The 23,502-nt window shown below is 32.4% G+C and overlaps 1 protein-coding gene across 1 annotated transcript; it reads left to right on the forward strand.

Annotated features, from left to right (window-relative positions):
• Positions 1–4,478: 4,478 nt before the first annotated feature.
• On the forward strand, positions 4,479–22,287 carry LOC134713921 (glycine amidinotransferase, mitochondrial-like). The gene is made up of 7 exons (XM_063575202.1): positions 4,479–4,625; positions 6,414–6,677; positions 7,261–7,432; positions 12,148–12,313; positions 13,057–13,178; positions 15,168–15,318; positions 22,058–22,287. The coding sequence occupies exons 1-7, from the start codon at positions 4,513–4,515 to the stop codon at positions 22,216–22,218; spliced, it is 1,149 nt and encodes a 382-aa protein (XP_063431272.1). The 5' UTR covers positions 4,479–4,512; the 3' UTR covers positions 22,219–22,287.
• The last annotated feature ends 1,215 nt before the right edge of the window (positions 22,288–23,502 follow it).

A 23,502-nucleotide genomic window follows, 5' to 3' on the forward strand; every position in this document is an offset into this window, starting at 1 on the left:
TTCCCATGAAAGCAAGTAAAAGGACTTTGAAATTGTAGACATTTTCATAATGCCTGTTCATTTTCTCTTTTTAACTATCAAATACATTTATAAATAAACAATATTAATTCAATGTCAGAAAAATATAAACTTTTTGTACTTGGCACAATACTAGGGAAGGGCTCGGTAGAAAACGCCCTTTCCCAGTTTCTCAGCTTCATAAACAAAAGTTTATATTTTTCTGACATTGACCTAAGATTTTTTTTATACTGCAACTTATATTAATACATTGATAGCTATTTAAATTGTATATTCAATCTCAAAAGTTTTATCATCCCTTAATGAACCTCTGAATGTAGGAAAAGTGATCCATGATGAAATTGACATTGCACAATATATAGCTGTGTAACTTTATTTAGGAAATAAACACAACTTGTTGTACCTAAACTTGTGTTGACAAATTCTACAGTTTTCTTTAAAACTAATTTTTATAGTTTTTTAATCTCAATTTTATCTTTTACCATTTTAGATTTAAGTACATATAAACTAAATATGATTCCACACTTCTGCATCATTTACCCATTACTAACACAGATTAGTAATTCATATCACTTTACTAAGGAGAAATTTAAAAAAACAGATAGTAGATGAGTATTTTTATCCATTATAAAATGTATAGTGTACATACAAGTCCCTGTTTTTAATTAATTTTTAGTTTTATCCTATTCTCACTCTGTTACTATTATTTTTAAATTTTAACTAGTACATAAAATTTCAAATAACGCAATTTTAAAAAAAGACAAAAAGTTTAAATGTGGTGGCCCTGCAGAAGTTGCAGTATAAAACGTCTTTCCGCACTAAGGATGTTAACACTGATATTTTTACAGTTTTGAACATATTGATAAATGTTTCTGTTAGTAATATATAAATCCTCACGAAGCATTAAGATGAAATTATTCATCTATAGCACATTTTTTTGTTACTTGAAACCCATTTAAAACTACTGAACTACGTCGATGTTGGTCAATGATTTTGTAGAACATCTTCACATTATACAGTGAATAAAAAAACTAATATAAATGTGAATTCAAATGTTTTAAAACCCATCTGAAAGGCAAACAGGTAAGTTGTACAAAATTTAAAGCTCACATTATGCTTCTATTTGTTAACATTCTCATATACTATATATTCAAATCCTCACCCAGTCTGATTGACCACAGTTTGAGGTTCCATAAATGAACAATTATAATCAAAAAGTTTTCAAAGGTACCAGTATTATAATTTAGTACGCCAGAGTCGCGTTTCGTCTACATAAGACTCATCAGTGACGCTCATACATTGCTGACCATTAATGGCAGGCTAGTAGGTCTTTTCTCCTGACATAATTCTTACTATTAATTTGTGTAATTGTTTATTATAAAAAGTAAAATAAAAAAAATACTGAACTTAGAGGAAAATCATTTCGAAAAGTCCATAAATTAGAATAAAATTCAAATTCTTTCAAGCAAATTTCACGTTATGTTAATAAGCCTTTTGGGTTTTTTTTTTTACCTTTTTGTCACTTTACCAATCTAATTTTCAGCACATATACGCCAATGCTTTTAAAACTGTGAGGTTTTAGCGTTCCCGGTGACGGATTATGAAGAAAAGATATTGGACGCGTTGAATTTATCCATTGTTTATTTTTTAACATGCCTTTTCTATCCGTGAACATAAACTTGCACTGCATAAACCGATAAATATCCGGTTATTCCATTAACATTTACTGTAAAAATTGATTATAAACATTGGTCTTACAAACAGTGTCAATATGAATTGGGTTTGATATGTGTCAAGTTGAATGGAGTTAATTTTCAAAGAAATGTTTGTTAAGACACACAACTTGTCGACAATGGAAAATTCGACCTCTGATTTGGTCAACGGAAAACTAATAAACATATCTCGTTTTTTATTTCCATTTAAACTAGTATACATAAGTGCACCTTTCTTCTCTCTGATTTTTTTATATGGCGATGGACTTCTTTCTAATAGTGTATTTACAACATGTTATTGTAATCTAAGTACGATATTTTATTGATTAATATACGAATGTAAAGATTTATGATTTTAGTGTTAAAAAAACATATATGAGAGTGAACAGTGATGATTCTAATTCATGTCAATAAATTGACTGACGTACAAAATGACCTCTGTCATTTATTGCAGAAATTGTTGATTTAATTTGATTACGTTTTTGGCCTGTTCCTTTCAAATTACTCGATTGTTGGTTTGCACATTCCACAAGATCATTTAGAGACACATTTGAAACTTTACATCGTGTTGTGTCCATAACAATGGATATACATTTCTGAATGTCTCAAAGAGAAAGGATTCGAATAATTAAAAATCAAATGTTGTCCAAATTATCGATGAAATTAAAACCGCTTTTGACTGGTTCGCCAAAAATTCCTTATGTAAAAGGATAAACACAAATTTTGCTATTATATGCCAGTTTTTGAAAAGGTAAGTCATCTGTGTTAAAAGATATAAAAAATAACTCCAAGACAAAGTGCTGTCATTTCCAGACTTTGGAGTATACCTATTTTCAGTTTCTTCGTGTAATTTGAGAGATAACATCTACATATAGATCAACATTGTTGAAATCTACAGACGAATCCTGATTATAGTGTTTGCCATATAATGAGGACTTTTAACATTTGGAGTTGTTATTGCGTCTGAAATTTTTTATAGATACTGTAGATAAGATTAAAACAGCCTGAAAAATCAGCAAGACGAGATTTTCGAATAAGGATTATGACCTAATTTGTTAAGTCAATCTCATGAGAAGTTGCTCTTTAGATTTTTACTCATTTTGAATGTTTCACTTATTTGAGAAAGTATTAAAGATTGATTGTCACTTTACACAGCAAAACTTATCAGCAAGACAAGATCTCTATGTAGGTAAAATTTTGTCGAATTTGTAAGTAAAATCTTCAAAGGTGTGATTCCCCTTTAATGACAATTTTTTGTTAACCCTTTTTGTGTGTTTGCCAAAATCTAAATAAAAAGAGAATACTAAAGAGAGAAAATGTAAGCAAAAAAGAATCTCAGCATTACAAGATTTTAGTGATGAATTATATCCTTGTCCACAATGTTGGAGAATGTGTGTTGTTGTTGATTCCATTTAGCCTTTAGTTTTAGTCTAAATCAAATTTAAAGTCTACATGTGTACAATAAAGAAATTCAAAAGAAAACAGGAAAATTTAACGTCATAGTTAAGTTTCAACCAATCATTTGCAGAGAATAGATTTTTCACTAGTTAGGAGAATCATTTTTCTCACACCGGTCAGAAAATGTGAGAATAGCACAAACATTAGAGAAAGCATAATTTCATCATAATAGAGGGGCAAAATATACCAGAGGGACGGTCTAACTCATTGATTGAAAATAAAATGACAACGCAATGGCTAAAACATAAAAAGACTAAAAGACAAATAATAGTACAGAAGACACAACACAGTAAACTAAAGACTAAGCAACACGAACCCCACCAAAAGATTATAACTGCTACAGGTTTTTTTCGGTTAAAGTCAGAGTCACACTGGTGTAACCATTCGCGTTTGGAACAAGTCGTGGTCACAGTTGATGTTAGTATGGTATCAGAATTAACCGAACTGTGGGAAAACAATCCACTTTGTTGACCATGCAGAGACGAAGTTAATTAAATCAATCTATTGAAACTCAGGTCTACGCAACAAGATGGAGAGTGTTTACGTCTATATCAGTAAACTATAGATTCCTTTACTATGTTAACAGGTTTCAAAATGTATTTTCAAAGTTAAAGAATGACTGCAATTTTTGTAGAGTAAAGTAACCAAAACTAAGAATATGTTGGATTTCTTTTTATATGAAAAACAGAATTTTCTGTAAAGTAATGCTAGTCTATATGTATTCTATCATAATAATGCCTAATAGTTGCAGACTTTTTCAAAATTAAGTAAATATTAATCAATAATAAATAATTATTATTATAATGTAATACACCAGACGCGTGCTTCGTCTACAAAAAGTTAAGAAGCTAAACAAGTACAGACTCGAAAATCATTTATTACTCGCATTTCAAAATAGTTCAAATACTGTTAAGTTTATTTATATAATATTCGTAACTGCCTAGTGAGTTCATTGTACTTTAGATTAATGTAAGGATCGCAAATGCGTTATCAGGTTTTTATGAATTGATCAATTCTGCAGATTCAAACCACTAGCTTTCATTCCTTGGTAACCAATTGTTTTCTAACTGTATAAAAAGCTATCCAGTTGAAGGGATGCGCATATCAATACTACATTATGGTCGACTTCCTTTAAACTTACAACTCTTTCTTTAATTTAATTTAGTATCGAATTTCCGTGAGTTTTTCAGAATTGCATATGGGTAGAATTGTAGACAGATGTTGCTTTGATTAATATACGAAACATTTGTCTCTTTGAAATATTTATTGCCAATGATTATTTTTCAGCTGCTATTTTATAGTAACATATCTAGATAGTTCAACGATGAATATCGTCAACTCTTACAATGAATGGGATCCTTTAGAAGAAATCATATTGGGTGTTCCGGACTTTTGGTGTAGACCTCAAAAAGAACCAGGATATTTACCGCCTTTCAGGTACAGACAAATCCCTTGCTAATCTCCATATTTTTCACCATCTATTTACAAAGTATTGCCATCTCTTCTATATTTTATCAGTTACTATGTATAACATCTAAAACAAATTACTCAATAAATGAAAAAAAATGATAATGTGGGAATCAGAAATCACAACAGGCTCCTGAAACTCTTCAAATATTTAACTCCAACCTTGCACTTTCAGTTTCACTCTTAATTTTCTCAGCATTATACATAAACATGTAGATTATATGGGTGAATTTTGAAGAAGAAAAATAATGAATGAGTATAATTTTGAGAATTGAGTATTCTTATTGATTTCATTTGAAATTTTGTTTTTGTTGTATAATTAAGATAAACACACACAAATATGCCTAATTTTTGTAAATTTGAAATTTTTTAATACTGAAAAAATGTTAAATGTTCTTTTTCATTAATTGATGATGTGCCATTGCAAAAAAAAAGTTTGTTTAATCTTAGACCTGTATGTACTTTACACTGAAATGACAGAGTCTGGGTAAATATCATTTTATAATACTGGATTACCATACATGTAAGTGGCGGTATACAGGCAATTGTTTCTGTCAATGTGGGGTTTACTATCCACACCCGTACGAAAAATCAAGTGAGTTTGTGATTTTTCATACGGGTGTGAATAATAAACCCCTCAATGACAGAAACAAGTCCCTCTAAGTCCATACCTAATTTACTGGCCTAAAGATATATTAGGAGAATGCTTAGTCTTGGAGATATAAACATTTAAGTTTAAATATAACTAAAGAATGAAAACGCGGAATGTGTCAAAAAGACAAAAACCTAAACAAGCAGCAAAAAACAGCCCATGGCCACCAATGGTTCTTCAATACAGCGTAAAAAAAGACATAGAGCCTAGAGGTGGGCTTCCGCTGGCCCCTTCACAAAAAGTTCTACTAGTTTAATTAAAAAGTAGACACAATACTAACAAAGGCAGGTGCAATTGTGGTTAAACCCTCCCCCTATACAACTAGCCTATGTGAAATAAATACAGTGGCGGATCCAGCTGTTTTTAAAAAGAAATCTGTTTTGTTCACACATCGTTGTCAATATAATGGAATTTATCCACCGTTTTCTGCAATAGGAAAATGCCTGTACCAATTCAGGATTATGACAGTTGTTGCCCATTGGTTTGATATGTTTTATCTTTTGATTTTGTCATTTGATTAGGGACTTTTTACGATTTTACTTTTTCTAACCTATATTTAGACGATCTTCAAAGAAATAGGGGTTTCAACGACCACAACACCCCCCCCCCCCCCCCCACACACACACACAAATTGGACCTGCAATAGATTCAAACACAGAAATATACACACAGTTAGCATATTAATTACTTGATTTATTTAACTTGACTGGGCGGGGTTTACTCAGTTCGCTCATTCAAGACTAGTCCATATATAGACAGGAGTTTAGGGATAAGAGTTCATCAATAAAGTGTCCAGTTATTCGTCCCATTTAATACACTCAGTTCATTGGTATTCTGTTTGGTGACACTGATAGGTGAGTATGAATCAATAACATTTATAATGGCAATCAACCTTATCGCACATATCTTCAAATAGACTATCCTTATGGAAATTAACACGTAAGCTGTGCCCGATCAGTTGAAATAGCATTAGTAATAATTGCCCGTTATTTATGAAAAATACTGCCATTATAAGTAGTTTACATTGATCATAGCAGAAGGATAAAATTGAAACAGAGGCTTGACATTGAATCTTAACTATAAAATATTATCATTTGTTTTTCAAGAACCGGGAAAGAAAGTGACGAACACATACAAAAAGCAGCTCTCCAGATTGACAATTTAGAGAGAGTACTTAGATTCCAGTGTAATGTCACAGTTAGGAGACCTGATAAAATCGATTTTACACAACCTGTGAGGACACCGTTCTTTTCAATTGAGCATCAACATGGAGCTTCCTGTCCACGTGACACCCTGTTGGTAATTGGCAATGAAATCATTGAATCCACTATGAGCAGTCGAGCTCGATATTTTGAGTCTATGGCATACAGGTAATTAGAATACAATTGATTTAGCGGATTGTGTAAAAAAAAAAATTTGAAAGGATAGAAAATGAAAAACAACAGTGTAGCAAACTACAACAATTCATCCAGGTTAAAGAAAAGGTATAAATTGAAAAAAAAAGTTACAAATGACGATTGATTTGGAATCTTGATTTTTAGAATAAACAGACTTTTACCTAAAAGACATGGAGATTCGTATAATTGACTTCAAGATTATGAGGGTGACAGCAGTCACACGAAGAAATTGTGGGCATCGGGGAGTGATCTTTTAATATGGTTCAATTTGACTAAAATTTTGTAATTTACATCTTGTGTTTTGTGTTTGGTCCTTTTTGAGAGTCTAGATTGGGTTATCACATTAGAGAAAAAATATGCCAAAACTTCTAAAAGATAGAATAATCTGGTGTTATGAAGAATATTGGAGAAAAATTAAAAAAAATATTATACAGAAAAAAGTTTAAAAAAAATAACACAGATATGAAAGACCTTCAATCCAAACCCACTTCCATTGATATCTTATCATTCATAACTATATACTGAATATAACAGATTTTATTTTTGTTTTGAACAGAACGATACTAAATGATTATTTTGAAAAGGATAAAGACATGTTATGGACGATGGCTCCCAAGCCAACCATGTCAGAAAATATGTATAATTTAGACTTTCCTCTTGAAATCAATTGTGCAGAACGTAAAGACTGGATACCAAATTATAAATATCCAATCAATGAAGCAGAACCAGTAAGTATTTATGAATATACGAAGTTGTAGTATAAACGTAACTGAGACAACAACCTAACAACAAATATAACTGAGAGACATCTAAGGGGAACTACTCAGCCTGAAGATATTTCACTACTGAGTCCTCTACATAAGCAGATATCTCTACTGTTTGTCAAAAATAACTCAGCCTGATTATATAAAACCACTCAGTACTTAATACAAGCAAGAATATCTACTGTTTGTCAAAGTTTTACTCAGCCTGAATATATAAAAGTTGCGAAAATATTATCCAACAAAAACATTTTACTTTTAATAATATAACTTTCATATAACATCAACATCAAATAAAATTAACGGTACCAATTTTCTTGCACCAGATGCGCATTTCGACAATTCATGTCTCTTCAGTGATGCTCGTGGCCAAAATATTTGAACGGAATAAATGTTAGGATAAATGTAGTAATGAAATATCTCTACAAACATAAAGATACGATTTAAAAAATACTTGACACAATGTTCCTCAAACCTTTTAACAGCAATATATATTATTGGTTTAACTATTATTGTGTTATACCCCACCTAGAAGCACAATGTGTTTTGTTCTGTGCGTCAATTTGATCGTTCGTCCGTCCGTTCTTTTATCGGTTCGTTCATCCGTCTGTCCTGCTTCTGGTTTGGGCTAGTCCAACAAAATGTATGTGGGAGGGTAGGAAATAAACTCATCATAGATACCAGGACTAAATTTAGTATATAGGCCAGACGCGTTTCGTCTACAAAAGACTCATCAATGACGCTCGAATTCAAAAAGGTTAAAAGGCCAAATAAAGTACGAAGTTGAAGAGCATTGAGAACAAAATTCCTAAAAGTGTTGCCAAATAAAGCCAAGGTTATCTATGCCTGAGGTAGAAAAGCCTTAGTATTTCAAAAAATTCAAAAATTTGTAAACAGTAAATTTATAAATATAACCATATCAATGACAATTCATGTCAGCACAAAAAGTGCTGACTACTGGGCTTGTGATACCCTCGGGGAAATAAATCTCCACCAGCAGTGGCATCGACCCAGTGTGGTTGTAAATAAACTTATCATAGATACCAGGACTAAATTTAGTATATACGCCAGACGCGTTTCGTCTACAAAAGACTCATCAGTGACGCTCGATTTCAAAAAGGTTAAAGGCCAAATAAGGTACGAAGTTGAAGAGCATTGAGAACCAAAATTCCGAAAAGTGTTGCCAAATAAAGCTAATGTAATCTATGCCTGAGGTAAAAAAGCCTTAGTATTTCAAAAAATTCAAAAATTTGTAAACAGTAAATTTATAAATATAACCATATCAATGACAATTCCGGTCAGCACAAAAAGTGCCGAATACTGGGCTTGTGATACCCTCGGGGAAATAAATCTCCACCAGCAGTGGCATCGACCCAGTGGTTGTAAATAAACTCAGATACCAGGAATAAATTTAGTATTTACGCCAGACGCGTTTCGTCTACAAAAGACTCATCAGTGACGCTCGAATTCAAAAAGGTTAAAAGGCCAAATAAAGTACGAAGTTGAAGAGCATTGAGAACCAAAATTCCTAAAAGTGTTGCCAAATAAAGCTAAGGTAATCTATGCCTGAGGTAGAGAAACCTTATTATTTAAAAAAATTCAAAAATTTGTAAACAGTAAATTTATAAATATAACCATATCAATGACAATTCATGTCAGCACAAAAAGTGCTGACTACTGGGCTTGTGATACCCTCGGGGAAATAAATCTCCACCAGCAGTGGCATCGACCCAGTGTGGTTGTAAATAAACTTATCATAGATACCAGGACTAAATTTAGTATATACGCCAGACGCGTTTCGTCTACAAAAGACTCATCAGTGACGCTCGAATTCAAAAAGGTTAAAAGGCCAAATAAGGTACGAAGTTGAAGAGCATTGAGAACCAAAATTCCGAAAAGTGTTGCCAAATAAAGCTAAGGTAATCTATGCCTGAGGTAAAAAAGCCTTAGTATTTCAAAAAATTCAAAAATTTGTAAACAGTAAATTTATAAATATAACCATATCAATGACAATTCATGTCAGCACTAAAAGTGCTGACTACTGGGATTGTGATAGCCTCGGAGAAATAAATCTCCACCAGCAGTGGCATCGACCCAGTGGTTGTAAATAAACTCATCATAGATACCAGGACTAAATTTAGTATATACGCCAGACGCGTTTCGTCTACAAAAGACTCATCAGTGACGCTCGAATTCAAAAAGGTTAAAAGGCCAAATAAGGTACGAAGTTGGAGAGCATTGAGAACCAAAATTCCTAAAAGTGTTGCCAAATAAAGCTAAGGTAATCTATCCCTGAGGTAGAAAAGCCTTAGTATTTCAAAAAATTCAAAAAATTGTAAACAGTAAATTTATAAATATAACCATATCAATGACAATTCATGTCAGCACAAAAAGTGCTGACTACTGGGCTTGTGATATCCTCGGGTAAATAAATCTCCACCAGCGACCATTGTTTAGATAATGTACATAATGCTTATAGACGCATAGTTAAAAAAGAGCTTTGACCCACATTAAATAATTAACCTTCACTTCTAACCCTCCAACGTACATGTTAATGGAACAGCCTTAAAGGTTTTGGTCAATGTAATTATTTATTATTGGAAATTCTTTCAATTTGAAACTTAGTACACATGTTTCCTGTGATATGATCTTTATAGTTTGAATGCCAAATTAAAGTTTTGACCTCACATTCACGGTCCATTGGACATAGAAGATGATAGTGGAAGTGACATCTGTGTACAGTGGACACATTCTTGATTGACACGAATCTTTCCCTTCAATCTGCGTCATAGGACTAAGCAAAACATTTCTAAATAAGACAAACATTAAGATTTTTTTGGTAAATTTGTCATGCACTAAGAAAACAATATAGTTTTGACGTTATTTGATTTTTATGTTAACTGTACAACCTTCTGCAATATCATACTATATAGGAAGTTATTAAGGCCCCACATAACAAATTGTGAAACATCTCAAGTTAGAAATAAAACTAATTGCCCGATTGACGATAATACATTGAACAGACAGCAAATATAGCAGACAGAAACAAATAACTGAGTTACAGGCTTCTGGATTGGTACAGATTGAAGACCAATATTGCAATAGACCACTTTCGAGTTCATCCGTCACCGGACAAAACTCTACAACTATGCGCGACTTTATGACGTCATTTTCCAGATAGAGGGGATCGCCTGTATCCCTGCACTATTAACATTCGTCAAGCGTCTTAGTGTACGTCATTGTGCAAGATAAACTGGAAATATTTTTTGGTTGTTTAGTACTTAATCACAATTCCCTAATGTCAGCAGTACTGATTGTCAATTATGAGAATTTAATTTGCCAAACAATTCGTGCAGTATAGTATTATTATTTTCCAACCACTCGCTTAACATTGGAGGCAAATTGGAGCGGAAGTGACGATGCCCCTAAACGCACAAATTATGTTCCCTAAAACCAGAGTTTTTTACGGAAATGCACCGAACTTGAAAATTGTCTATTAATTAAACCTATGTTCTCCTCTACATTCAAATACTGTCAAAATGATACAATACATGTATTATATATATTTATTAATGACAACACAAAGGATAATCCTTTTTTTTTTAAATGAGTAGTCCTTCTCAATCCTTCATTTGTATTTGTTTCTAGTATACTTATTAGACAATAACAAAAAATATCTATAAAGAGTCATGCTCACATTTTTTAATCTTTATATTCTATAATACCTTTATAATTTCACCATCTGGTAATAAAAGGGATGCTGTGTCCAAGCTTTGAACCTAAAAACTCTTCGTTCTACTTTCTGTTTAACAAATCTACCGGGTTACTCTGGTCATAAATAAACAACTTTAAAATCTGAAGGCTGAATGATGAGTTTATTTACCACCACTGGGTCGATGCCACTGCTGGTGAATAATTATGTCCCCGAGTGTATCACAAGTCCAGTAGTTATAATTTAACTGTTTACAAAATTTTGAATTTTTGAAATGCTAAGGCTTTTCTACCTCAGGCATAGATTACCTTAGCTTTATTTGGCAAAACTTTTAGGAATTTTGACCCTCAACGCTCTTCAACTTCGTACTTTATTGGGGCTGTTTAACTCTTTTGGATTCGAGTGTCACTGATGAGTCTTTTGTAGACGAAACGCGCGTCTAGCGTACATATGAAATTTAGTCGTGGTTTTTATGATGAGTTTTTCAATGTATGGTTGCTGTTGTAAATGCCAGAACAGAAAGTAAAACAGTCCACATTCACTTTTATTTGTAGTATTTGTATGTGTATTCATTTGATGAGTTAAGCTTTTCTAAACTGATTTGTATAGTTCTTCCTTATGTTTTACTGTTATACCGTTAGGAAAGATTAATTCTGTGATTGTCGTTTGTTGTTTATGTGTGACATACTTGTTTTACTTTTTTTTGTACATATACATATAAACGCTGCCGAATTTCTCGTTTAAATTGATATAACATTGTCATTGCGGGGGCTTTTATAGCTGACTATGCGGTATGGGCTTTGCTCATTGTTGAAGTCCGTATGCTAATCTATAGTTGTTAATATCTGTGTCATTTGGTCTCATGTGGAGAGTTTTCTCATTGACATCCTACCGCATATTCATTTGTGAGATTTTCGTAAGTAAAGTTCGCACATAGACTCTATATTTTAATCAGAATATTAATTTCTAGTGTTTTGACGCTGCTGAAGTTTTGAGACTTGGAAAAGATCTGATTGTGCAGCAGAGCATGACAGCTAATAGAAAAGGCATTGATTGGATCAGACGGCACGTGAAATCTCGTGGTTATCGTGTACACGAAGTCCACTTTCCTGAAGATCTGGATCCAGTACATATAGGTAGTATATATTAAGGAAGCCATCATTTGATTTTTAGAGAGACTGGGGTAGGGGTGGGCTAGGGAAAAGGCACGCTGAATAACTTGGCAAAAGAAAGTCAGGATAAACAAATAAAAATGACAGGACCTGATAGAGTAAAAAATAAATAGACAAGACAGAGATTTCACCTAAATCAAAAGTAGAACAATATGTGTCACCCTACATATAGCTTATCGCCCCTAACAATCAAATGTTAGCTCTCTAAGATAGATTAAGTATATCTTATTCGATAAACTGTTAATATGTGGTTTCCGTTTTGTGCTGAAGAAAATCAATATATCAATCGAATATGAATGTTTGTCTAGTTGATTGCATGAGCCGTAACTAAGTGTTTTACAATTTTTTACAAAAGAAATGGATAAAAAGAGATGTAGTGTGTATGAATAATTTTTACAATTAAGGCCGTTAGTTGTCTCGTTTGAATTGTTTAACATTTTCATATAGAGGCCTTTTATAGCTGACTAGGCGGTATGGGCTTTGCTCATTGTTGAAAGCCGTACGGTGACATATAGTTGTTCATGTCTGTGTCATTTTGTTCTCTTATTGTCAAGCATACTACATCTTCTTATTTATATATAGTTGAGATTACAATGTATTTCGATGTTCCCATCATCCCATGTATGTTTTATTGGATCAGCCCTAATAGAAAAAAAATCGCCTTGGAGCTTATAAGTTCGCCTCCTTATTTCTTTTTTCCTGAATAGACGCATCACTGGTTCCCCTAATACCACCTACAAAGGAAAGGAAAGGTATTCTCATCACCCCTCCAGATCGACCACTCAGAAAAGACGATAAAGATAAAATATTCAAAGGTTCATCTTGGGAAGTGAGTATGTCTATATGATAAATCTGTGGGTGGTACGTTTTTTATAGTCTTTTAGTAATTTGGAATCCTCTGGATTTTCCCTGTTGTGTCATATAACACTTTGCGCGCTAACCACTGCATTTGTTTTTATAATTTTAATAAATATAGTTTATACAGTTATTTTTCATAATATTAATACAATCCTTTTAATGCTCCCTGTGTATTGAAGGAGAGAGAAAAACCAATATAAAATTAAAAGTATGAAAAATCAAGACAAATTTACTTTTTATACTTCAAATATTCAATGGCTTATATCTCAAAATCAAAACCATTTTACTTCCCTACAAATATGCAATGGCTTATATCTCAAAATCAAGACAAATTTACTTCCCGCCAAACATTCAATGGCTAATATCTCAAAATCAGGGACACAGATCTTAACCTTCTTTGTCCTTTACAAGATCGATTATTATTTCTGTACTATCAATTTATAATTTAATTGGGGATGTAACGCGTCTTTTGATTGGCCGACGTCGTTTTGTTTATCATATCATAGACATAGTTTTGTCATGTGACCATGACGTCATCAACACTCTTTCGTGATTAACGCCGGTTTGAAATGGAATTTAGAATTAAATTATAGAAATAACTGTGATATTTTGTCAGTCTTTTCGAAATAACATAAAAAAATGTGGTGCACACTGTTAAATAAACCGCTACGCGCGTTATTCAGCATGCAACACATTTTGTATGTTATGTCTTCATAGACAAAAAAAATATTACAGTCATTCCTTAAATAGCAGTCTTCAAAAAGAAACGTTATTTCAATATAGAGGGGCGAACATCCTTGATATGAAAATTATGAGATTTAAGATGATTGCATGGAGATGAATAATCACCGGTGACCACTCGACACGGATGTCAGCAATTACAGGTCACTGTAAAGATATGAATTATTAGAAAATCTCATACCATTTAGTAACCTAAAAAATGCCTTATATATACAAAAGAAGATTTGGTATGATGCTAGTGAGACATCTCTCCACAAGAGACCAAATGACACAGAAGTTAACAACTAATGGTCACCGTACGTCCTTATCATGACAAAAGCGGAACATTTTTGAAAATGAAAACCAACCGCCCGATGTATGTATGAAACCATAAGCAATATTGATTATTATCTATGATATATAATTTTATTTTGGTATAGATCATCAGCTCCATGATTACTAAGATGCATTAACATATAAGCGTTAGTCTAATGCTTTAGAATAAGAATAATATTAAATATAACATAACTTGTTTTAATCGTTCTTAATGTGTACAGACACAAAAAAGTAGTAAAGAAACACTTTTTGGTAACAGCATAAACTTGACCTTAATACACATGCATGGGAATCAGGGAAGTCACTTTGAAATTCGACTATGACAAGGTGTCAATACAGTGAAATTGTAAGTGAACATGGAAATTTCACTATGGGAAGGTATCAAGACAGTGCAATTGTAAGTGATCATGGTAATTCTACTATGGGAAGGTGTCAAGACAGTGCAAATTTTATTGAACATGGTTATTTCACTATGGGAGGTGTCAAGACAGTGAAAATGTAAGTGAACATAGAAATTCTGCTATGGGAAGATGTCAAGACAGTGAAGGTGTCAGTGAACATGGAAATTCCACTATTGTAAGGTGTTAAGACAGTGAAAATATAAGTGAACATTGAAATTCCACTATGGCTAGGTGTCAAGACAGTAGAAATGTAAGTGAACATGGAATGTCAACTATGGGTAGTTGTCAAGATAGTGAAATTATTAGTGAAGAAAGAATTTCCACTATGGAAAGATGTCAAGACAGTGAAAATGTAATGAACAAGGAATGTCCACTTTGGATAAGTGTCAAGACAGTGCAAAAAGTGGACAATTTAAGATACCTTTAAATAAATGCCATTTTTAGGTATTATATACATGTATGTTTAAATGAAACAGACTGATATTAACCTTCTTTTTTTCTAGATAATTGATGCCCCATTCCCTAACAGCATGATTGTACCGGAGTTCTGTGAATCTACTGCCTGGTTGAGTATAAATATGTTAATGGTTGGACCAGATAAAGCAATTGTGGAGGAAACTGAACTACCGCTGATTAACTTACTTGAGTCATTAGGTATAACCTATCTATTTGTTAATTTAATTATTGAGTAAGATCGGAAAATCTGTAAATTTAGAAATTATTTCGATGTTTTAATCAAACGATTTGAAAGTAGACTCTCATTCTATTTTCTGATAAAAATATCTGTATAAAGATTTTCCTCACATATAGCAGTAATCAAATTCGATTGTTTGTCCATTTTCATAAAATCTCAAAAATAAATACACGCAAATAATTCTGAATTTACAGTTATGGCTGCACTGATATGTAAGTTAATGAAGTTTATGATTAAATTGAATTGTTGGTCCGCTTAGAAAAATGAGATCAAGTTCAAAGGGCAAGGACATGTTCTAAATTTTGATTTTCGCTTGTTTTTTTTTTATTTTAGAAGCCGTATAAGATATCGAGAGAAAAAAATACTTATTCGTTGTATGCGAGATTTTTGAACACGTAGTTTTTAGTTGAATAAGTACGTAGTTTTATCTGCTCTGTCTGAACTAATTGTATGGTGATATAACACATTAACCATATATAGTAAACAAAGGCAACAGCAGTATAGCGCTGTTCAAAACTTATAAATCGATAGAAAAAACAAATCCGGTTTACAAGGAAAACTGAGGGAAACGCATTAATTATAAGAGGAGAACAACGACACAACATTAAATGTAACACACACAGAAACGATCTAAGCATTAGACAAACATAACATATTATAACATCAGGATTAAGAGTCTTCTGATTTGAGGTCCTTACTTTATGACTTTGACAGTGAGATCAATGTTATTGGAGATTTGACATTCTAATTTATATTCATATTTATAAGAGATAGAGTAAAAGGTCTTCTTGTATAATATTGCAAACAGTATGAGCTTGAAAAGGAAAACCAGAAGTAGCATTATTTTAACCAGATGTATTTTTTTTTCTTATTTTAAAAATGTAAAAGTATAGATAACTATATATTTTGGGATTCAGTGTAAAGAAAACTATCAAAAGTTACTGGAAGTAACATGTTTTACACCGGAAGTAACGAATAATTTCTCTTATTTCAAAAGAGTATAGAAACCACATTGATTTAAATCAGCATACAATAAGCTATCTTATGGCAGTGACATGATAACACAAACCAAAATTTAACTATTTTTATATCAAAATATTTTGTTGCGGGTGGAAAGACCTTCAATTGTTGTCTGGATAATAGGTTTTTAAGTTGGCTTTGGCAATGCTTTTTTATAGTGGTAAATTATTCTCTTTTTTAGTCTGTCCCACAATTTATTCAATGGAACACAGAAATACCAATTTCAAATATGACGTCACTTGACGTCGAGGTTTTTACTTATTCGGATGAGTCTATTTTTTGTTTTGTATTTTGTCGGGTTATGTGATGTATTTCGGTTGTTTCCTGTAATAAGTTAATACTTCAGTTGTATCGTGTATATCTTTTGTATAGTCATTTTATAAAATTTACTGTTTGAAAAGTATAAATTATTCTAAATAATAGGGATGTTCTAGTACCTAACAGAAAACCCTGGCCGTTTTTTGGCACAACTCTTTTTAACTTTTGGTCCTCAATGCTGTTCAACTTTTTACTTGTTTCGGCTTACCAAATTTTGTATCTGGGCGTCATTAGAAAGTATTATGTAGACAAAATGCACTTCTGGCGTATTGAAATTTTAAACTTGTTGCCTTTTGTTAGCTATTACTCGTTTGTTTCTTTGTCAATTATGTTCTCCTATTTATTTATATTGTAGTCCTGTAATGTTGTGTTGTCATTTTAATGTTATATTTCACATGGCCATAAAAAAAGGGAGGTTTGGCATTTTCTTTAAAAATGTCCTGTACCAAGTCAGGAATATTGCCATTGTTATATTACAGTTCGTTGTGTTTCCGTTGTGTCGTTTGTTTTCTATTATTTTGAGTGTGAATTCACATTACTATAAGACGTGTCACGGTACTTATCTATCCCAAATTCATGTATTTGGTTTTCATGTTATATTTGTTATTCTCTTAGGATTTTGTCTTATGCTTAGTCCGTTTCTGTGACTGTTACATTTTAATATTGTGTCGTTGTTCTCCTCTTATATTTAATGCGTTTCCCACAGTTTTAGTTTGTTACCCCGATTTTGTGTTTTGTCCATGGATTTATGAGTTTTGAACAGCGGTATACTACTGTTGCCTTTATTAAGTCTGTTTGTCTGTCTCTTCTGTTCTCTCACAGGTTAATTCTTGGCAGAATGCATTTGGTGAAATTAATATTAAATGTACAAATCAACAATGTATCATACTGAATCCAAAAATCAATATCTGTTAATAATTTTAAATGGATTTTTTTTCCCTTGGAACTTCAAATTCCTAACAGTTGCATTCTAGGCGCTCCAATATTTATATCCCTTGTCCCATTTTTTGTCTCCTCTAGGGGAAAGTTTCATATTATGAGACGAAGTGTTACTACTGGAATGCGCCGGTGAAAATTAAAAACTTCATATTTTAGAAGTTTCAAAAGACTTATGTTATGTAATTTTTTGTAGGCGAAACGCAAGTCTGGCGTATATAGTAAATTTAGTTCTGGTATCTATGATGAGTTTATTTACAACCACTGGGTCGATGCCACTGCTGGTGGAGATTTATTTTCCCGAGGGTATCACAAGCCCAATAGTCTGACAGCACTGTTTGTGCTGACATGAATTGTCATTGATATGGTTATAGTTATCTATTAACTGTTTACAAATTTTTGAATTTTTTGAAATACTAAGGCTTTTCTACCTCAGGCATATATTACCTTAGCTGTATTTGGCAAAACTTTTAGGAATTTTGGTCCCAATGCTCTTCAACTTCGTACTTTATTTGGCATTTTTAACTTTTTGGGATTCGAGCTATACTGTTGAGTTTTTTGTAGGCGAAACGCGCGTCTGGCGTATATACTAAATTTAGTTCTGGTATCTATAATGAGTTTATTTACAACCACTGGGTCGATGCCACTGCTGGTGGAGATTTATTTCCCCGAGGGTATCACAAGCCCAGTAGTCAGCACTTTTTGTGCTGACATGAATTGTCATTGATATGGTTATATGTAACTATTAACTGTTTATAATTTTTTTGAAATACTAAGGCTTTTCTACCTCTGGCATATAATTCCTTAGCTGTATTTGGACAAACTTTTAGGAATTTTGGTCCTCAATGCTCTTTAATGCTCTTTAATTTCGTACTTTATTTGGCTTTTTTTTAACTTGTTGGGATTCGAGCGTCACTGATGAGTCTTTTGTAGGCGAAATTGTAGTTCTGGTATCTATGTTGGTTTATTTACATTTGTTATATGTTCATTGTCCATGACCTCATTTTCATGGTTTATCAATACCGAAAAGAACACCGGGTCGATGCCACTGCTGTTGGACGTTTCGTCCCCGATGGTAGCAAGAGCCATGTAGATAACACTTCGGTGTTGACATGAATGTCAATGATATGGTCATTTTTTTTTTTAGAATAAATATACTGATTGCAAAAGTAAGAATTATTCGAAAAACTAAGGATTTTCTTATCCCAGGCATATACAACAAAAAACTCTTCATATATACCAGTTCTAAATTTTTTATTTACGCCAAACGTGCGTTTGGTCTACAAAAGACTCATCAGTGACGCTCGAAATAAAATAAAAAAGGCCAAATAAAGTACGAAGTTGAAGAGCATTGAGGACCAAAATTATTGAATATTTTGCCAAATACACCTAAAATTGTCTATTCCTGGTGTAGAAAATCCTTAGTATTTCAAAAATTCAAAGGTTTTGTAAAAAGTTAATTTATAAATATGACCATATCAATGATAATTCATGTCAGGAAAGAAGTGCTGACTATTTTGGCTGGTGATACCGTCCGGTAATTGAAACTCAACCAGCAGTGGCATCGACCTAGTGGTTGTAAATAAACTTATCATATAAACTATAGCCGTTTATGAAATTTTTGGTCATCAATGCTTTTCAACTTTGTATTTGTTTGGCTTTCTAATATTTTGATATGAGCGTCACTGATGCTTCTGATGTAGATGAAACGCGAGTCTGGCGTATTAAATTATAAGCCTGGTACCTTTGATAACTATTAATATCCATTGTTCGATGCCACTGCTGGTGGTAGTCTCCGACCAGCCCAGTAGTCAGCACGTCGGTGTTGACATGAATATCAATTATATGGTCAATTTTTTTTTATAAATGTACTGTTTGCAAAAGTATAAATTGTTCGAAATAGTATTAAGGATAAGGACTTTCTTATCCAGGCATAGATATTTTTTTGAAATTTTGGGTCATTAATGCTCTTCAACTTCGTACTTGTTTGACTGTCTACTATTTTGATATGACCGTCACTGATGAGTCTTATGTAGACTGACGTTTTAAATTATAAGCCTTGTACCTTTGATAACTTATTATAGTCTTTTAGTCATTGGAAATTCTAACTTGTTAAGAGTTACATGATAATTTAATTTGGTAAAAAGAAGGACTCCTTGCAAGTTCTACAAATTCTGTTTGTCAGACAATATGCAAACGTCCTCAACCTTATTTCATAAACTTCATAAACTTCATTTTTGGCTAACCGGGCCCATAAATCCTCACCTCTGAAACTAATAAGCCAAATAAAACCAAACTTGGCATTAATTATCCTTATGATATATAGTTTAAACAAAGTATCCGATGATCAAATCCATCATCCAAGACAAGATAGCTACTATGGCTGAAATTAAAACAGGGGGGGGGGGGGGGAGCGCAGTTGTTTGCTTATATCTCTGAAACTAAAGCATTTAGAGCAAATCTGACATAGGATTACAAATGTTCATAAGGTAATGATCCATCTGCCTGGAAATTGTCAGACACAGCAGATAACCCGTTTTTAGGTTGCTGCCTCTGAATTGATAATTATATTAAAATATTTGCAGTTTTTGGTTTTTATCTTGAATTTTAAAATAGATAGAGGTTGCGCTTTGTAAATACAGCTGTTTCTAAAACCAACCCTTTTTTGGGGAGATATCAAATATTCATAGATAATTTGATTTGTTGACATACTGGTTCCCAAATATGATTGCTATATTTCATCTCATAGAGACATAACTTTGGACTAAAAATAAAAACTAACTTTTAGGGCGAAAAATGAATCCTCAAGTTAGTAAAAAGTAAAGGATAGGGTAGTACACAATTTAAGTAAAGTTAAAACCCTGACAAATTTAGGGCATATAAATGTGGAAATTAGCCACACAGCCCTACTATGTTTTGATTTTTGAATAAAATTGTTGTTCAAATCAACTGACTTTTCTAGGATATAATTTTCACAAATCTTCATAGTAAAAGTTTAACAGTTTGAGCCCAAAGGGTGTTCCTGTGTGAAATTGCATTGTCTTTATTTACAGAAATGTACCCTAGAGATTAACTATCAACAGCAAATATGTTGAACTAAGTAAGATCTAATAATGAATAAAATGACCAAAATTGTCAAATGACCCCAAACAGAGTTCTTGTCCTTTAAAGTCACTTTTTCACATGTTTACGTAAATTTTTGTTACATTTTACAAAATTCGTAATATCTGGGCTAAATAAAACACACTTGCCTTATTATCCTTATGGTACCTTCTTTTTAAAGACTGTACCCGATGATTCCACATTTCTACCGAGATAGCTAAAAATAAAACAGGAGGGGGGAAGAAATGCAGATTTTGTCTTATATCTCTGAAACTGATGCATTTAAAGCAAATCTGACATGGGGGTAAAAATGTTTATCGAGTCTATCTACCTTTAAATGTTCATACGCATCAGACAACACATTAGTGGCTTGCTGCCCCTAAATTGGTATGTTAAGTTAAGTTATTATCTTGCATATTATAATAGATAGATATACACTGTAAACAGCAAACTTGTTCACAAAGTAAGATCTACAAATAAGTCAAACATGACCAACATTGTCAATTGATCTCATTCAATCTAGTTTGTTATATTATAGTCAATTATTCTAACTTTTATGTAATCTCACTGATGAGTCTTATGTAAACGAAACGCGCGTCTGACGTATTTAATTTTAATCCTGGTACTTTTGATAACTACTTGTACAAAAACTGTTACTCTGAAATTACTGTACCAAATTAAACTTAATTTGGCCTTAATCATTCTTAGGGTACATGTATCTAGTTTACAAAATTTATCAACCAAACGATACGTACAAATTCTTTTATATATATTTCAGGTATTAAATGTATCCATTAACCATACAGAGATTCGTACAGATTGTTTGTTTTTTTTAAATATTCAAATATATTTTAGGTATTAAATGTTTCCGTGTACTATACAGAGATTCGTACAGATTGTTAAATATTTAAATAAATTTCAGGTATTTAATGTATCCGTATACCATACAGCGATTCGTACAGATTGTTAAATATTTAAATATATTTCAGGTATTAAATGTATCCGTACCCGTATAGAGATTCGTACAGATTGTTAAATATTTAAATATATTTCAGGTTTCAAATGTATCCGTATACCGTACAGAGTTTCGTACAGATTGTTATATATTAAAATATATTTCAGGTATTAAATGTATCCGTGTACAGTACAGAGATTCGTATAGATTGTTAAATATTTAGATATATTTCAAGTATTAAATGTATTCGTATACCATACGGAGATTCGTACAGATTATTAAATATTAAAATATATTTCAGATATTAAGTGTATCCGTGTACCATACAGAGATTCGTACAGATAGTTAAATATTTTAATATATTCCAGGTATTAAATGTATCCGTGTACCGTACAGAGATGCGTACAGATTTGGTGGCAGCATTCACTGCCAGACATTAGATGTCCGACGAAATGGCGAACGTTACAATTACTTTCCAAACATTCCAAACATTGACAGCAATGAAAATCAAACACATGACAACAGCTGAGATGTTACACATTCTTGTCTGTTAAATTCACTTTTATATGAGAGCATAATAAACATAGGTTTTAGGTAATGCTTATGGTTTTTTTTTCTTTTTCTTTAATGAAACGTGTCTTGTTGGTGGCTTGTGTAGAATGTTCTCCTGAAAATTGAAAATATTATTAAGCAGAAAATAATGGATGAAACCTGATTGTATAGCTAGCTGAACCGCTCACTTGTATGACAGTCGCCCGAAATTCCATTATCATAATTATTAGAGAATACTATTTAAATAACCCCATTAGGTTACGGGAAATTCCATTAATGTTTACAGGTCACGTAACAGGTTTTAAAAAGTAAAGGCACGTACACACAAATTACTTAAAACTATTTTGATAATGTTAGTCCATGGACTTTGGTTCAAGGTATTTTACCAGATGTAAATACTTCTCAGAAGTTCTTAAGCTTATTTACTACTAGCAATACTCATCTACACTCAATGTTGTGTGTTCCAAGGAGTAACATATACATGTAGTGAACAATAATGCCACAACCACAAATCAGCATAAGCCCTAATCTGAAAATCTGAAGGTCATATATGTATTGGCTAAAGAATTCCATTCATCTTGACTTAAAAAAACTCATTATAGATACTAGGATTACAATTTTGTATGCCGAATGGGTGTTTCGTCTACAAAAGACTCAGTGATGCACAAAACAAAAAGACATATTCAGAAGGTCCTAATTCCATAATTCATAGTTTAGTGAACAATAGATTTAGTTCCCTTACTAGAATTTTAGAAAGTGTCATAACCATTAGATTAAACTACTACAACGACGACATTGTGTTGTAAAAATTGATGTTAACTGGAAAAATCAGATGATAAATTTCTTTTTATTTCAAATAAAAAAAAAGCATGAATGTTGTGGATCCTAGGTCCTCCTTTTGTTGGAAAATTTGGTTGATTAGACATTCTCCCCTTTTTATGAAAATTTGTGTATCCATCACTGTGGAAATTCGAATATCACATTTTGTAAATAGTTCAGAAATGAATAAAAGAGTACAGCCTATTTCTGGAATTAAAAAAGAAACAAACTTCAAATACTTACCAGTCGACAAATCAGCCAACAATGTGGTACGGGTTGAATGTCGTTTATACTACACGGACGTTCTTAAGAATGAAAAATCTACATTTGTCGTAATTCCTGCTTTTTGCTATGTTTTATCTAGTTTTAAAACCAGAAAATACGATTAAACGCATAAAACTTGTAACTACACATTTTTGTACGGACCAAACGGGATTATCTT

Source organism: Mytilus trossulus, chromosome 4, assembly GCF_036588685.1.
Source record: "Mytilus trossulus isolate FHL-02 chromosome 4, PNRI_Mtr1.1.1.hap1, whole genome shotgun sequence".
Lineage (NCBI taxonomy): Eukaryota > Metazoa > Mollusca > Bivalvia > Mytilida > Mytilidae > Mytilus > Mytilus trossulus.

Coding starts and splice junctions, on each gene's coding strand:
- LOC134713921 (XM_063575202.1), top strand. CDS start 4,513: ATGAATATCGTCAACTCTTACAATGAATGGGATCCTTTAGAAGAAATC. Junction 13,179..15,167: donor TCAAAGGTTCATCTTGGGAA/GTGAGTATGTCT, acceptor CTTTTTTTCTAG/ATAATTGATGCCCCATTCCC. Junction 15,319..22,057: donor TAACTTACTTGAGTCATTAG/GTATAACCTATC, acceptor AATATATTCCAG/GTATTAAATGTATCCGTGTA.